The sequence below is a fragment of the Topomyia yanbarensis genome, chromosome 2 (assembly GCF_030247195.1).
Source record: "Topomyia yanbarensis strain Yona2022 chromosome 2, ASM3024719v1, whole genome shotgun sequence".
NCBI lineage: Eukaryota > Metazoa > Arthropoda > Insecta > Diptera > Culicidae > Topomyia > Topomyia yanbarensis.
Window position 1 is genome coordinate 48,145,165 of NC_080671.1, and position 18,205 is coordinate 48,163,369.

At 41.2% G+C, this 18,205-nt stretch overlaps 2 protein-coding genes across 11 annotated transcripts in view; both read left to right on the plus strand.

Moving 5' to 3' along the window:
• The window catches only part of LOC131684436 (LIM domain transcription factor LMO4), a 1,051,444-nt gene extending 1,039,686 nt beyond the window's left edge, over nucleotides 1-11,758 (plus strand). For all 10 annotated transcript variants that reach the window (XM_058967295.1, XM_058967301.1, XM_058967300.1 and 7 more), the window contains one exon: nucleotides 11,388-11,758. In XM_058967295.1, coding sequence (XP_058823278.1) covers nucleotides 11,388-11,751 — 364 coding nt within the window. In that variant the 3' untranslated portion in view covers nucleotides 11,752-11,758. The remainder of the gene's footprint in view (nucleotides 1-11,387) is intronic.
• Nucleotides 11,753-13,155, plus strand: LOC131679460 (myelin gene regulatory factor-like A). The gene is made up of 2 exons (XM_058960190.1): nucleotides 11,753-11,781; nucleotides 11,826-13,155. Exons 1-2 carry the CDS (start codon nucleotides 11,753-11,755, stop codon nucleotides 13,153-13,155), a joined length of 1,359 nt encoding a protein of 452 aa, XP_058816173.1.
• Nucleotides 13,156-18,205: the final 5,050 nt, after the last annotated feature.

Here is an 18,205-nt window from a genome sequence, read left to right on the forward strand (position 1 = left end):
ACACATCTACAAACTTGGGGTTATCCATGGGTGTTTGAACTTTTAGGATCTGTTTGAGAGCAACTAGAAAGCTTGTTCTATACATGAGATGTGATTATATTGTCTAAAATTTGATTTTTCTTCACCAGTCCGGGTGTTTTTTCCCACACACTAAGTACTAAGAAAATAAATATTTTACATTAAGTAGTATAGTCCTACGTCTACAGTTCGTGCAACCCCATAGGGCTGCCCCTTGTAGTTTTTCTTATTCTTGATGCATCACTTTTTTTTTAATTTTACCCCATTTCCTATGTTTAACTTTAAACTATTATATTATAGATATTCTTAATTTCTTATTTTTTTTATTACTACTTTTGCCGTTTTTAGTACTTTTATCTTCATTTAAGAAAATTCCTATTTCTTCAATTTTTGTTTCTGTTAAGTTTCATTTATTCATTTTTTTTTTGTTTTCTTTTCCAAATTTTTTAGTTTATGTACATTTGTTCTGTTGACACCTTTTCTTGATTTTGTTAATTTTTGCTACCATTTCAATTTTTCATTACCTTATTTTTTTCCACTTTTAAAAGTTTTGATCAATTGTTCTTTTTTTTAAATTAAAGTATTTTTACTCATTTCCTTCCATTTTCTTCGCTTTGATTATCGTTTTATCCTAAGTTTATTCTATTCATTTATCCACTTATTATTATTTTTTACTTTGTTATTTATGTGTTTTTCACCATTTCTAATTTGCTTTTTTATTCAAATTTGTTTCATATCAACTCTTTTCACATTTTACGATTTTTACTATTTTTGAAAAAAATCTTTAATAATATAGTAGCGATGTATTGAGCATGAACATGAACATAATGGCCGTACAATTCGTAGTTGCTACTCCATGATTGACCATATAGAATCAACGAAAGGGGCCTGGGAGTCCATCCTCAATGTGTCGAGAGTTCTATACTTTAAAATGCCGATAACGGCGCCGGCGACGTCCTTATAGTCATCGGGAAGGAAAGGAATGTTAGTGTAACAAACGTTGTTATGGAGACCGGGTGTACCTCTGCAGCTCCACGTTTGCCACGGGAAGGAGTTTTTGTTAGTAAGATAAAGGAGTAAAGAGTTACATCTGGATTCACCCTGATGAGTGATATAATCTATGCAACTCTCAGTAGTGTTATCATGTATTTATTGCTTTGGGCAGCCGGCTGCCGAGAATTTATGATAGATTTATCGTTTATTGAATTAATTTTGAAATGCTCCGTTTGTAAAAAAGCAACTTCGGACAGCCGAGCGTCGGGAGTGTCGCTTATGTATAAATTGAATCAAACGGCAAGTGAACGATTTTATTACTGTTTCTTGCTCCTTCATTCTGGCGAAACACAATATTCCAAAAACAATACAATATAATGAAAAGCGATTGCTTTTAGCGTCTCGAGACATTTGTCAACATATCTATGTAATTAAAGGTTTCGTAATACACGCATTATTTATCATGTATTAATTTTGATATTTTTTATTAATGACAATTATGCATTAACTTCTTTCTCCGCGGATGACTAATTATTCTTATTATTCGTGCGCGTTGTTATGCTATCTAAGGCACATTTTTCAAACGACATAAAATTAGCCCTACCGAAATACCTGAAACGACTAACTTTGTATGTCGGATATACAACCGATGACCTGTGCGCGGTTTACAGTGCATTTACTAATCCAAAGCATATGCAAGTAGTCAATACAATAAAAACAATTAATATAATTTCTTGATGATTTAATGGACAAAAAATTAAAAAGACAATAAAACATTTACTCTTCGTTCTGATATAACTGTCGAAAATTGGTGGCAGCTTTTGAATTCTTCTTGCGAATAGTCAATTCTCAAAGCTCATGCATAATTCACTCAGACAAGACCATGCGTATTCCCCATGCGCATTAAATAGCAAGTGGGTTAGTTTCATAGCTGACCAAATAAACACTAAACAAACAAAACAATTAGTTGGCTCAGTCTAAAGAAACGTCAGATTGATTGGCGTCAACCGGCGGATACGTGTTCCCGTACAATGCCATAAAATCAAAGAACTTTTAAAATTATATACGGCAAAATATGTGCAATTCTGAATGTAACGAAATGAAGACTACTTAATTTTTTGCATTCAAATAAGACCGGAAAAAACTAGTTGCATAACCGCGGTGGTTCATTTTCGAAAATAGCACTGCTGATGAGTCACTTTATCAAAAATAAGTGATAAAGGACGCGGCCGAAAACAGGTGACCACCGCCTTTAGTAATATTGTAGCGATATATCAATGAAGAATTAGTCAACATATAAGAATCAGGTTTCACCCACTAAACAGAAAAAAATCAGCCAAAATAAGAAACAAATTCGACTCCGTATTTTCAGAGGCTTTCAATGTTTTAGAAAGTGTTGCACTTTGACGTCTAGGCCGAATGTGGTTTTGTTCTTTCAAAAATTCTGAATGAAACCAGTTAAAAATTTCAGAACCAAGCCACGCAAAAACTTCTTTCAAATTCTTTGCTCTATACATAATAGCCTTCCAATGCATATCTAGATTAAACTTTTTGATGTCAGAAACATCTGCATTGAATGTTGGATCCCCCGGTGCCCGTATTTTCTCTACAACCCGGGAATAAATTATCTACAAGCAAATGTGCTCGAAATTTAGTTCAAAACCTAAATAGTCACCAGCTAACGAGATCTAATTGGTACCTTATTTTCCCAACGCACTGCTAACCACTCATCTTCTGCTCGAGACAGGATTATTATTACCCTCCACCGCTAATGATTCACCGACAATGACGACGAAGACTTCAACGACGCGCTTCTCAAGTACAGTAGCAATTATAAAAATGTGTATGCTCAGTTTACACACCACGTTTCGCTCGTAGCCGGCGATCCTACCCTGAAACGAGCGACTATCGTACTCCTTTAATTAACTTATCTAATTAATTAATTAATTAACAAATTAATTACCATCCAGCGGAAACATGACACACACGGGCAAGAGAGCGAGAGAGAGAGAGAGAGAGAGAGAGAGAGAGAGAGAGACACTCGCTTCGAGTGCGCGCCTTTCTTCCTTCCCGGTCGGATATTCGATAGTACACCGCTTGCCGCCTCGAAGCACAGGAACACACCGGCACACGATGGTGAGCGATATCGATAGCTATAGATACCCTGGGAACTGTTTTCTTGCCACTAGCCTATTATAGCCAACCCACCACCACCACCACCCATCAATGTTCTGCAGATACCCACCCGGTCCGGTGGAGAGATCTCACCCTTTGGATCGACATCGGCGGTTCATCAAATGGTACTGTTGGTACCGTACCGTACCGGTCCCGGGAAGGACGTCCTTCTCATCGTAATCGACGTTGATGAGTTGCGGATCGCCCCCGCCGCGTCGTTGCGGTCCCCACCAAAAACTATTGTACACACATAGACCAGGCCATCAGGAGCTCACCTGCGCGTTCGTCCAACATTGACGTAATTAATGTTAACAGCTGCCAAACAGTTTCGCATGCATAAGGGGTTTGGGTTAGGTGCTTAAAGTGGGAGGCTCATGTGTGTGTGTGTGTCAAAATGTGTGAACGGCGAAGCATCGTAGATGCTAGATGGACGAAAGCAGATCGTCCCGCACTTCCAGTAGAATGATGGTTGAGGGGTTGCGGATGCCACTGAAGCGTTCGCTCTTGCTAGCTGTTTATTTAAACTTGAAACTATAGAATGCTGCTAATGAGGGTGAAACCGACGAAGACACAAAACTCCCCTTTCCGACTGCTGGGATCAGAGAGTCTTCCTGCTAGGATACTGTCAACCCCGAGCTTATACGGAAGGGAATTAAATTTAACTTTCACACTTTGGTCGTCTGAGGGTCTCAAGCGGAAGGTGGCCTGAGTGTTTGTATAGGAGCATGCATAATTAGAGGCAAACAATGACTCAATTATAGCTTTTGCTACTGCCAGGAAGAAAGGCGACACAAGACCGAAAAAGAAGGATTTTCTTCGGGGCGTTCCCTGCACGTAGGGGCAATTATTTGCGAAAAAATTAACTTCGATAAGCTTGCTGTTTTGCTCTCGAAAGACCTGCAAACGTTGGTCGGCCGGCTGCCAGGAGCTCATTTGGCTAATTAATACGGAGCGGAACTATTGGTTTGCCTGTGGCATTGAGTAAGTTTTGCTATTATCGTAAAAGATTACGATCCAAGCTGCTGGGATTCGTGTGTATGTCTGCCGGGTTTTTATATCGAGCGAGATCATTGTTCATTGCTAATGGAGCGTAATGATGCAGTTGCTCGTTGGGAAAAGTTTTCCTGGTGGTTTGTCTAATTTTGACTAGAATCAATAGGTTCGAATTACTGGTGCAGAACTATTAGTACATGATGGTTGAAAGCCTCAGAACACCTAATTAGGAAAGTTTTTTCTTTTGTGACACACGTTTTGCCAAACTAGATCATTAGGATTCCCATTCAGCCGAGCAGTTTTTTTTTTTAATTGGCAACAACTTCTGTGAAGATTTTGTAGTCGCTACTTTCTTAGACTTACAACTAACCTACATCGACCCGCCTCATGAACCACGAAAAACAGTCAAATGAGGGATGACTGTTGAATACACAAAATGTCAAACTAGCAAACGATTCTCTGAATATTTGAATCATAAATGTCTTCGACAAAGTCCTTTATAATAGAAGTCTCAAAATTGCTGCCTAAGAGACGAAGTCTCCAACTAACCAAACCTCCTAAGATGACGACTTCGTAATTATCCGACATTGACTGTAAAAAACTGTTTTTGAATTCTTATGAAAATGTTTTCAATTCAGCATGCAAATATGATTTTCCAATTTTTTTATTAATTTTCAATCCCTGGCTGGTTACAATTTTTATAATCATCATCATTATAGTGGTCGAGTGATCCGGGTGCTCCGAATCATGGCCAGTTGCATTTTAGACTTCCTATGTCCGTGAACGCCCGCTGCGCGCATCTCACTCGAGTGCTCACAGCCAGCGAGTGTGGGATCTGCCCCGAAATCGACATTTTCTTCCAGGTTCTTCAACTACTGAGCATAGCTTTAGTGGTTCTCTCTTCCGGCATTTACGCTACATGTCCATTCCGCTGTAGTCTGTCGTGTTTTATCAGCCTTCCGATTGTAATCCTTTAGAAGACCCCTCGGCAAGAACGAAATAACGTACCGATAAGATGGGTCATACTGTGGGAACTCTACACAGAAGCTGTCCACGAACGAAAACTTTGGATGCATTTAACTAGCGATTGCGGCCACAAGTACAGAATTAGAGCGCGTGAATATTGAATTTCGTTATTATAATAATTATTGTAAACCTAAATAGATTATAACCCGCCCGTTCGAATTAAATTAATAATTCATTTTTTTGGTCTTTTGACTTAAGTGCCAATACCTTATTTAGAAGTGGTGGTAACAGGGAAAACGATCGGAAATGGTGAGTGAAGCTAAGCAATCATGTGAAAAAAATTCCCCCCAGAGGCGAGATTCGAGCTCGCAACCTTTGAGACTACGGCCCAATGCACTAACCCTTATGCTATCCCTGGGTATGGTGACATCCCAGAAAGAACATATGATTATCCCACTGGCTTCACTCACCATTTCCGATCGTTTTTCCCCGTTGGATACCACCAGTCCTAAATAAGGTATTGGCACTTAAGTCAAAAGACCAAAAATTGAGTTTAATTCGAACGGGCGGGTTCGCTCCCGTCATACATCTGTTCACCGGGCAAGGGACCAGAAATCGACAGTCTTCATTAGCTCTGTCACCCACCGAAGTACGATGGGTAATGAACTAAAAATTAGACATCAGACGATAATAAAAACCCGGGCCTTGGTATCTAGCGGGGAAATTAAATTGATCAAATGTGTTAGGGTGATCAGCTGCCGTTGTGTGTGATTCTCGCTTTGTAGGCGGGGTACGATCACCGTCGCCAGTGAGATAATCGTATGTTCCTTCTGGGATGTCACCATACCCAGGGATAGCATAAGGGTTAGCGCATTGTGCCGGAGTCTCAAAGGTTGCGAGTTCGAATCTCGCCTCTGGGGGGAATTTTTTTTCACATGATTGCTTAGCTTCACTCACCATTTTCGATCGTTTTTCCCCGTTGGATGCCACTAGTCCTGGAAAATGTCTCAGGTATGCGCTAATGAGTTTTGAAAGCACTAGGTGAAAGCATATCTTCCTGAAATACCTCGGCGATCGAAATGGTTTACAAAAACTAAACCTATTGCGGTTGGAGACATCATTATAGTTGTTGACCCAGACCTACCAAGGAACTGCTGGCCAAAGGATAGAATAATTGGCAAAAACTGGCAACCGATTACCATGTCCGATCTGCAACAGTTCAAACTATGAATGGGATATACGAGCGCCCAGCGGTGAAGTTAGCGATTCTCGTAAAAGATATATGAATTCGTTAATAACCTCGTTCCGTGTCGCATCAATTTCCTCTTCGGAATCAACACTGTTTCGTTTCACTGAATCGTGTGCTCACTTAAACCTCTAACAGATGGGAGTCCGCAATTTGTCTGAGCCTAAACATCTGGACAGTCGCTGATTGAGCTTTGGTATTCACCGAAAAAGGATTCAGCCAACGGGCGCGGTCTACTAAACAGAACACGGGAGAGTACCTCATAGGCAGTATTGAGGATCGTTATTCCTCGATTTTCATTACACTCGGGTTTATGACCCCTCTTGTAGATAGGGAATATGAACCAAAAATATTTCTTCTTACACTCAGGTCGTATTAATCACGCAGGGCATTGCTTGGTACAGCTGGAGAATTTTTTTTTTCTTTTGAGTAATTTTTGGAGAGTTGTGTACGAATATAAACTACCCAAAACGAAAAATGTCCCATATTTCCATAAAAAAGAAACATACACCTTGTGTATTTAGCTAATGGAAAGGTTGACTTTGATTTTTACCTGACAAGTGACAACCTCAACGCCTGTTAACGAGGAAAGATTAATTCTGTAGAACGAATAGCACTTTTTGATCCACAAAAGTACTCCACCGTAGCAGGGTTCACGATTCAGTCAAAATTAAATTCATGGAAGTTAAGCTCAATCTCGGAGGTTAACCAAGTATCATACAATGTAAAAGCATCACATCTCAAATTATTCATAAACATTTTGAAGATTCGATTTTCGGGATAATACTTCTGCAATTCCACTGTAAAACAGTAATCAAATCCCTGACCTCATTCGATGAATTAGACTTCGAAGAATATGATCGTTGCGAGGAGAGGCCCTTGGCTGTCAACTGCTTCAAAAATGTTGTTACTGTAGATAAAAGCTACCCAGTGAACGAAGAAGCGGCTAGGCGGGTTGAACTAGATGCTAGAGATCGGTAGGCTAATAAAACTTTGTTCTAGACTACCCGCAGTAACTTGCCATTTACTGTAAAAGTAGTGTGGGTAATAGTATTCGGTCTGCTTCCTCATCTCGTACATATTAAAAATCAAAAAGTGCACGGCTTGCGAACAGCTACACTACTATCCGCACTATCGAGTACTTATAACCTACAGGACACAGCAAAGTTCCGTTGTCTCCAACTGCGAGTGAAATGAGCGGACCACAAAATAAATTTCGCCCATTACGAGAGAATGCAATAGTGATTGACTGGTGTGATTACAGAAACGTCACACATACAACTGCATCATACGAGACAAATAGTACTAATAACGTTCAACTCCTTATTCGAGGCATAAAATTTCGTAGCGAAGGACAGCATGCAACACGACGTCGAATATGAAAACGTCAAAATCTATCTCGTATATGGACCATGATCTAACAGAAATTCGCCTACAAGATTTGGCTTCTCGTACTAGCACGCATTTTGTTGAAAGATTTGTGTCGAGGTATGGACAAGTGGAATCCGTCACAAACGACACTTGGAGAAACTTTTTCCCTGGCATTCTCAACAGTGCGCATTGGTCCAAAGTATTTTGCACGTTTTTAAGCCTTATTATATGTCAAAGAATAGTAAAAAGTGATTTCATACAGTTTTGGACAATATAAGAATAAACAATTATCGTATTAATCCTGAGATGTTTTGTATAGCCTCAACAAAGGCCTTGTTGCATATTTTACCTATATATTTGTGCAATAACCTACCATTTTCAAACTGCTGTAAAAGCGGCAATGGAATTGATTGGTAATGTTTTTTTTTCGTGGAACAGGAAGAAGAGAGCCCCAATAACCGTGTCTTTTAAACGGAACTGTCCGACAATGCCCGACAAGTTACTGTTTCCACTACCGAATTTTTAATGGTATAGAGTAGGGAATAGGTATGGTGGTACAATAGGTATACGGCAATATCTTTGCTATGTTGTTTTGAGTTAGATACACGGTAGAGAACATCGTTAACAATTGTTATTTTGGCTGTTACCGTGAATCGGCTGTAGTAGTAACGGCGTCGTTTAGTTTTTCGCGTGTTGCTCTGCACAAACCTTAGTACAGTACATTTAATCAATGTAAAAAATGTCAAGTGAGTTTTTTCTTGCGTGAAAATTAGTCTAAATACCAGTATTGTGTTGGTTTTTCAATATTTTTTCCTTTGAAAAAAAATACGGGCATCAACATAAAATATACGTTTGGGGACACGATAGATCGCCAGTTTGGGAGCACTATAGATCAAGCAATTAATTTCAATTGAAGAATTTCAGCCATTTCCCAAAGCTCCACTGCACAAACCATCGAATCGAGCCCGAAAGCGATGTAAAGCTGCACTTCTCACTGATTCAGTGATGCTGGAGACTTTATGAACTAAGCTAGCAACAAAAAACAACCTTCGAAACTAGAAAAAATAGCCGTTGAAAAAAAGAAAAAGGAAATGCAGCAAAACGGCAGAAGCAGATGGAAAAAGAACGAAAATTGATCGAAAATGAGAAGAAAAAAGAATCCAAAAAACTGCTATTAAGCGCCAATATGGTCGTCCCGCAGCTAAACAACCACGTGAACTGGAATGCACAACTTCTATTCCACACTCTGGCGACGACGAGGGCACCGCAGAAGTCAATAGCAAGTACAAAACCAGACGCCACTGCTGTAAAATACACGTTTTTCAACATTTCCCTACATGGTTTCATGATTTTTCGCATCATTTGCCACTTTCTCAATTTCTTCCCTGAATTTCGTCAATAAATACCATTCATTATTTGTATTATTAATTTTTAAAATATCTGCAGTAAATAAAAGTAGGACTGCTGATTTTCTATAATGTTAAAAATTCATCATTTTCAAATAATTTCATACGAAAATTATCAATTGAAAAAGCTATTTGTGTGAAAATTAATTTAGTCGAAAAAATTAGCAAAAACACAAAAATTCATTTTTTTGCTATTTTAGCCAGTATTTGGTAGTAGTTATGCCTCTGTGCGATGTTCGGGTGGTGCGAACGCGGCTAAACCAACCCATACCGTCTTACTTAACTTTCGAGGGCAGATCATTCGAAGGTGTCAACTACATACACATACAGAAGCATGGGTAAACGCGCACATGTCAGTTCTGTAACCAGACGGTACATTACGGTAAATTATGCGCCAAAACAACTAAATAAAACTCATCTACAACCAACACCACCAAACAGCTTTCGATATCCGCTGAAACACCACATATAGTCCAAAATAAACATGCCGGACAAACAATATTCCAGCTTTCCCCAGGCCAACATTTAACATACCTAGATATGAAATATACAAGAAAGAAGACAGCTATACTAAAGTCATTCGATAACACAAAAAGCACCAAACATCTAACAGCGACAATCAGAGCTACTCTAGCGATGACATCATGGACGCACACACGTGCGAGAGAAAAGGCAGACGGAATAATTAGAACGTTTCAGTTTAAGTTCGCGTGACATGTCGAGAGATCATGCTGATTCTCCTCGCAGTAAAAGCATTTTTCTGTCGGAAGAATCATCCTAATGATTCTCGGCGCACTCTCCACAGCGGGACCTTTCGCTACAAAGAAAGGCTTTGTGACCGAATTATTATGACCCGCAGTACAAACAGACGAACAGGCAGCTGAATCCTGTGCAAGAGGCAAAGCACACCCAGCGAAGGTCACCCGTTGGGGATTTGATTAGGGTTGTGATTTCGTTCCATTCCCGTGATTAATACTGAAATCGTTTCAATTCAGTATTTTAACCAGCTGAAGTAAGGGGTCCTAAAAAGCCAGCAAATGTTCGCATCGTCTCATCGTTTACCACGCCATCTATTTCTACTTTGTGAGATGGTAAATATACATAATATCCCTTCATACAAAGCTCAGAACAAGCAATCTCTTTCACCTGCTTTGAGCTGGTTAACACGATTCTGCGGTTGTCCTAGCAGACACTTGATATTTCGGTTACAGCCGAGCAGCGTTGGAAATTTGTAAAAAAAATTAATACATAGAAGAAGACCCTAGCTCTGGATACTGTTTAATTTGCAGGCTAGTCTGAGTCTTGGGAGTCGATCAAACGAAAAATTATGGCCAAAATTGTTAAAGCCACATTTTAATCCGCCATATTGGAATCGCCATTTTTAGTTTTTTTTTTTTATTTTGATGCGTATTAACTCAAATTCGTGTTTATAAATCACAAAACTTTTTTTTCTCGATTTTAGCTGAAATACCATTTATTTTTTTAGTGGGGGTCCGCCATATTGGATAGACCATTTAGAATTTCGAAAAACTGACTTTAGATTCGTAACATGGTCCAACCATCATTCCATGTAATTGTTATAAAATTTTGACATTTTCCCACGAATAATTCATCGAAAGTGTTCTCAAAACACAATTTTCCAAAACTGCATACAATCTCATTTGAAAACGATTCAATTTAAAGACTTCATCTTTTGACCTCTCAAAAGAAAACCTTTTCAACGCAAAAATTGCCTATAAAATTTTCCAATTCTTTGTATTCACTATTTTTAGTGGAGCCCGAAAGTGGAAAAAAAGGAATAAAAAATAGATATCAAAGTTTGAGATCGCAGCATTAAGTCAAATTTGGAGTTTTTCATCCATTCTTAGGTCATTCCTCCAATAAATTTAGTTTGGTTCTTCAGATCAATCCAGTTTTGGAATTCCACGCGCAACTAACCATAGACAGAACGTGCGCCATTTTGTTTTCTTCGTCTTGAAAAAAATTGTAAATGAAGACGAAAATATAAGCTTTTTGAATCCTACAACTGTTTTTTCACTGGCCCACACAAAAAAATACAAATTTTGCTTACTCTTTCGTCATTTTAATGAGAACCTCCCCTTCATATTTAATAATGCAAATTATCGATCCATATTAAGATTTGTTTAAATTTCAATAGACCATTTTGCCTCTATGATTCATCTATAATAATAATCGTTCTTTTCTTCTCTGTATTCCAGATTATTTGGCTCCGGAGCCTGCTCAGCCTGCCATCAGACGATACCCGCCAACGAGTTTGTGATGCGTACCACCTCGCACACCACGATAAACAACAACCTGAATAATGCCAACAACCAGAACGGGGCGGGGAACAACAACAACAACAATGGCCAGGGAGCACCCCAGTTGCACGTGTTTCACCTCAAGTGTTTCCAGTGCTCCAAGTGCGGCTGCCGGTTGGTGCAAGGTGACCGATACTACATGCTCGGTGGCAGTTTAGTCTGCGAGCAGGACTGGCACAAGTTGGTCAAGAGTTCGAACGCACAGGCGAATCCACCACTGCGCAAGGGCAAGGTCGGGCGACCGAGACGATCGCGAGACTGAGATGGCCCACGGCTGGGTCGTCCGCCCAAGGTGAAACGTCCACCGTTGGGAATCGATGAGACGCCCAGCACTAGGACAGCCGCGACGACGCCAGCTGCTCTACTGGACGATCTGGAGCTGACCGCGCAGCGGAATCTAGCTTTAGCTCGTCTAAACTCCTCGCCTCTGCCACCGATCCAGACGAACCATATGAACAGTAGCGGTAACAACGCGACGGGCAACGGACCCAACAATGTAGGACCCACGACCGCTGCCGAGCAGTCACTGTATAGTCATCTATACGGCAAAGAGATGGGTTTGATGAGAAAGCTAAGCAATATCGACGATTATCCAAACCACGTCGCTGCAGCCGCGGCACGCAATTATCAGCAACTGTTGCAACATCCGGACAGTGTCATACCACCGGGTGCCGCTCATCAAATGCAACAAAACTTTGCCGCCCATCCCCATGCGGCCAAATTCAATCAGTTCAATTATCCAAATCCGGGTGGTCTGCTGAAACCTTGCTACGATTACACTGGCCAACAGCAGCAACAGCATCATATGCAATCCCACCAGACAGCATCGGGAACGGCCGGAACCGCCACATCGGTATCCAATCAACAGATGAAAAAGGAAATATTTAATCTAAGTGGCAGCAATGGAGCTGATTTGTATACGCCTCAGCATCCACCGGTCACGTCATCACCGGCAGCAACGGCCAACGGACCAACCAACACCACCGCCGCCTCGTCAATGGCCAACGGAGGTGGTGGTTCGTTGTCGTTCATGAATCTTCATCAGCCATCATCCGCAGCTGCAGCAGCCGCCGCCGCAGCCGCTGCTGCCATGTATGTCAATCATTTCAACACTGGTGGCCCTAATGGTGCAGGTGCTGCTGGCAATCTCTCCACAATGGACAACGGTGACAGTCTAGCCGATTTCAATCCGATGCGTAATTCAAACAATTCCGTCAACAACACCGGTCCACCTAACTCCTCCGCCAACGGCAGTAACAACAGTCTTATCAAATCCGCTGAATCGGTTCTACTGGCAAGAAGCTCAATTATGAATAATTTAAACAATAATCTTAATAAAATCGAACCAAATACCGATACCACACTTAACGATAATAACAATAATCCACATAATCATCACCATCAGCAGCAACAAGGCCACAATCATCTCTCCGCACACCATCAGCAGCACCAGCCGGGCGGTCACGGTGGTCACCATCCATCGTTTCATCACCAGATGAACCCGATGGGTGGTGGCGGAATGGGAGGCGGTGGATCCGGTCCTGGCAATAATGACGATGATAACGATAAATTATCGTCACCATTAACGGGCACCTCTACGCTTACCAATCCCGATTTGAACGACCCGGAGAACGATAGCAATGATGATGGGTACACAGTACTGTAGAGAGAATAAAAAACGATGGCACCGATGATTGTCCTACACGAAAATCGGGCAGACAAATTATCACCGAGGAAATATTTAACTTCTCCATCATTTTGGTTTGATGGAGGCGCGTGGTAGATTGTCGAGATATGCTGAAAATTGGAAGTTGAATTGCGGGTTTTTTTTGAGCGTCGCTTAATGTTGGCAGATGTGCGCTTTAATGTGACGTTTAAAGTCGTCATTTCATAAAGCTTTCAAATCATCTTCCGTGAATTCCATGGTTCACTTTACTCAACGGGACGATTTTCTTCTCATGCAGATATTTCATTTGTTTTGATATTCAAAGCATCTTAAAATTTGAGTAAACATTAAAACTGCTGTTGAAAGCGTTTCATAATATTATCTATGCTGTAATCGTTTTCTCAAACGAACATTATCATGTGAGTTTTGCAGTGTTTTAAACTCATCCTCCAAATCTTACGAACAAAATGTGAACAAACAATTACAACTATGATTAAAACATACATTTCCTCTGGAGAACAAAGAAATCAACGTGCCATTCTACTCTTCATCATTCGCTATACCATCATCAGCTATCAACCGTCGCAAGGTGGATTGTTACTCAAAAATGTGAATTTATCCATACAAGAAAACTTTAAAAGTTGCGAGCCAAGTCTATAATGAAGCAAATCTTCCGATTTGCTTGTGCGGTACCCATCTCTAACTGCTAAAACAGTATATTGTAAAATATTTCAAGCAGAACCACTCTTCTCAAATAAAACTTAGTGAAATTGTTTCATAAACAAGAATACTTACAGCGAAAAGGACAGACAAGACAACAAAATACAGAGGATTAGTGTTAAGAATAATTGTAAAAAGAACTCAATCTACTGAATAGTCCTAGCCGATAAGAAAAAAAAATAAAAACAATGAACCGTTGTGTTGATTACAGTCACTTCACGCGAATAGATATAGTTGAAAAGAATTAAAATACAACTACCAAATCGTCGCTGCATCTTGATAATTTTTGTTTGTTGATTAATTTATATTGAACATGTAAAATAAGCTATAGTAAAAAAAACTTAAACCGGCTCCCTAATATGTTTTCCGCAAGGAGTCCGTCTCTGTTTAGATTGTAAGCACAGTCAATAGTGTCTCAAAAGAGTTGGAAATCATTTGTTCGACCGCAGAAACATTGACACATGGTTAATCGGAGACCTCCGAGCTTGGCAACGAGTGACGACGAGGTACGGTTAGATCATCTTCAGACAAAAAAAAACACAAGAAAGCAAACAAATAAAAAAATAGCTGTTCAATGACAAAACAATGCTACTCGTTAAGTAAACATATAAGGTGAATATTCGAATAGATGTGAACACTGCATGGTCTGCCGAGCTGTGGTCTGTTTTCTTGTAAATTATTTGGAACAAAACCAGTGGAAACTCGAACTGCATCCGTGCGTCGCATCCACTTCCGACTCTGTAATTATTAACTGATAAACTATTAAAGCTATTGAAATGACTTATTACAATTATTGACTAATGAGTAAACAATTATGAATTAAAGCAAAATCACTATGGCGAACCAATTTGCGAGCTGGCAAAAAGTGGTGGAAAATAAAGGAAAATATCTTGATGAAAAAAAATTGTAGATGCGTTCTGCTGAAAATAGATAACTGAAAAGAAATTCCTACCCGAAAGGCTTAGAGGGAAGTCCGGTCTCAGCATGGGCTTAGCAAGCTTTCGCCTCTACTAGCAGACCTCTTCTCAAGCAACTCCGAGGTAGCTCTTCTCTCGAGTTCGGAGACGGTTCTCGGACGATATTTTCACAGCTGTAAAAGAACGGTACCTAACTTAGACCCTTGACCTGTTGAACTCTCGTCACAGCACAATAAAGTTTACGGTAGAGAAAGAAATCGAAAGGAAGACCTCTTGTGTAACCTTAAAGACAAGGTTCCAACCAACCACGAAAAAAACCAACGACTCTGGCAGGTCTTCCGGTACGTTCAAAACTCGTCAGCATTTGGTTGGTGGTACTACGTTCGGTTGGAGCATTCCCGATTTTACGCCGATCCGGATCTGAACACTACTCCCCATGTAGGATGGCGACCCCCCCCCTCCCTGCTGCATAGATAATCGTGGGATCACAAGAAGTGACTACGTACAACGAGTTGAGATAGCGGCCTGAAGTTGGGACCCAATAAAATGGAGAAAACAAAGAAACTCACACATACGGAGCAGGCGCGGCGAATCCGTTCGCCAGAGGTGGTTTGGTGAGGTCACCAGCAGCAGCTGAAGTCAATCAGTAAGATCAGAAGAAGAGGAAGCAGCAGCAACAACAACAGCCAGAGCAGAGCGGGATCAATTACAGCCCACAGAAGCGAAAAGTAGTGGCAACAAAGTACTTGGTGGAGGAGCTCCACAAGTTTGTGGACGCGAGAAACAATGGAGATGGTTCTCAGAATCCATCAGGCTCCAGTGTCTGCCGTGAAGGAGTATGATACGGTAACGCGGAAGGCTGATGTAGCTTAGTGAGCATTGGCGTGGGCTAAGGCTACTATCTTCCTAGCCCCTCCGAAGCAGGGGACGAAAAAGCAGATTGGAGTAGCGAACACGCCAGTTTCCGTGGCTCCAAAGAAGACAAGAACCTCGCCAGAAGATGGAAGATCAGGCGGGCCCAACAGGCAGACTCTCGAGGATTCTGTTGCTGTTGCCGATGAAAAGGACGGCACCCTACAGGGAGAATGCGGGAAACAGCAAAATCAGAAGGAGGAAGGAAAACCTTTGGCTCGTGAGAAGGCGCCAAAAGGAGAAGTCGTACTAGTCAAAGCCCATGACGCGACGACCAATACAGCGCTGCTCAAGAAGGTCAGAGAGGACCCGTTGCTGGGAGATGGTAAGAATCGGGCGTACCCAAAAAGGCGAGATGCTCTTCGAGTTGAACAAGGATCCCACAACTAGCAGCTCGACCTTGCAGGAAACTATCACCAAATCAATTGGTGAAAAAGCAGAAGCTAAAACCTTAAACCCGGAGATGGCGATTGTGTGCAAGGAGCTTGATTGAATCACGACGGAAGACGAGCTGAAGCAGCAATGTAACCTAGGAGAGGTGCACATGACGATCCGGTTAAAGAAGCGATACGGAGGAACTCAAACAGCGATGATTCGTTTACCGATAACCGCTGCCGACAAGGCGCTGGAGGTCGGCAAAGCTACGGTTGGATGATCGAGATGCCCTTTGACGACCTCCCCATAAGTGAATAAACAATCGGAGACATGCTTTGGGTGTTTGGACTTTGTACATTTGGCAGGGGCTTGCAAAGGCCCGGATAGATCCGGAATGTGCTGGAATTGTGGGGAGAGACGGGCCATCTTGCGAGAGACTGCTTGCAGAGGCCGAAGTGCTTGCTTTGCACTCCAGCGGACGGAAACGACCATCAGACGGGTGGATTTAAATTCCCTACCTACAAGAAGGCGACTGCAGGCCAACGGTAATGGAGATAACCCTGATAAATCTGAATTACTGTGACACCACACAGCATTTGTTGTGGCTGTCTACGACAGAAACTATGTGTGATGTCGCTTTGATTGGAAGGCCGTATCAAGTCCCCCTGGGCGGCGGATAGATCGGGAACGGCGGTGATACAAGTTATGGGCAGATTCCACATTCAAGATGTGGTAGAACGCACATACGCGGGCGTCGTGATCACCAAAATCAACGGCGTCTTTGTGTGTAGCTGTTACGCTCCTCCAAGGTGGACAGTAAAGCAGTTCAGCCTAATGCTGGAGCAGTTGATCCGTCGGAAGCCTGTAGTCATTGGTGATGTATTCAACGCCTGGATTGTGGAGTACGGCTGCAGAGTAACCACCACAAGTGTAGCACATTTCGGAGAGACGGGAGGGAGTCTATCATCGACATCCCATTCTGTAGTCCTTCATTGACGGCGAACGTGGATAGAAGAGTATGCGAAACGTATACGCACAGCGACCACTAGGCTGTTCACTATCGAATCCTTCAACGAAACCCTGCCGCAGCACGGAGAAGGATGACCGGCGAGCGAAAATGGCATTCAACAAAAATCTCTTCGATGAGGCACTTCAGCCGAACAGTGAGACCGTGAACTTGGATGCAGCTGACCTAACAAGAAGGATTGTGACGCTACAATGCACAGTGGCTCAAAACAGCGTTTTGAGGTACTTAATTCATTGGAGTCAAAACTGTTCACATTAGCGATTTTACATATTCTACAATGTTTGTGTGTGTAAAAAGCGCCATCTTTTGGCAACATTGTTGTTTTAAAAAATTGATCATAGTAGGCTATAAAAAATTAACTTTTGAACCAAAAGAGATAGCGCTTGGCCGTCTTCGACAAAGTTGTAGAGGAGAGTATTTTCATAAATTTTGCAGAAGACATGTTGTCTCTGTCACTCACAGTTATTGAGTTATAAGATATTTTCTATGATGAAGTCCTACAATTCTTATTTTTACTTATAAATTTTTTGTTTCTGATTTTTCGCGTTAACAATGTTCGAAGGTATTTTTTATCATTCCAAAACACACAACTTTTTAGAAGAAACAAAATAGCTGTGCATACTGTGTAAAGACTTATGGCTGATTTTGATTTTATTTTAACCTGTTTTCGAACCCGTGTATCTTGCCTATCGGCAAAAACTGTAATTACACTATCAATTATTCTAATAGGAATGGATTTCACCTACAAAACGAAGGCAAAACCGTTTGTCCATAATCACCCGTTCAGAAGTTATACCCTGTTGAAAGCTGTACGTCTGGACCTCTTGAAGTCGCGCGTATGGCTCACTGAACGAGTAGGCGCTGATGTTCAAAGACGCTTTCGCTTGTTCTTCTGTGTGGCGCGCACTCTGTGTACTAGCGCGTCTGCTGGAAGATTAACATCGATATTGCATGATGTTCTAACGGGTGATGTACTTTTCCAGTTAATCGGATGAATTTTAGTTTCTGGATATTGAAGAAGAGGTAAAAGATACACTTTTCCATATAATCGCTGTATTAACCGTCTTAATATTTTCAAATATTTCATACCGTGGCAATT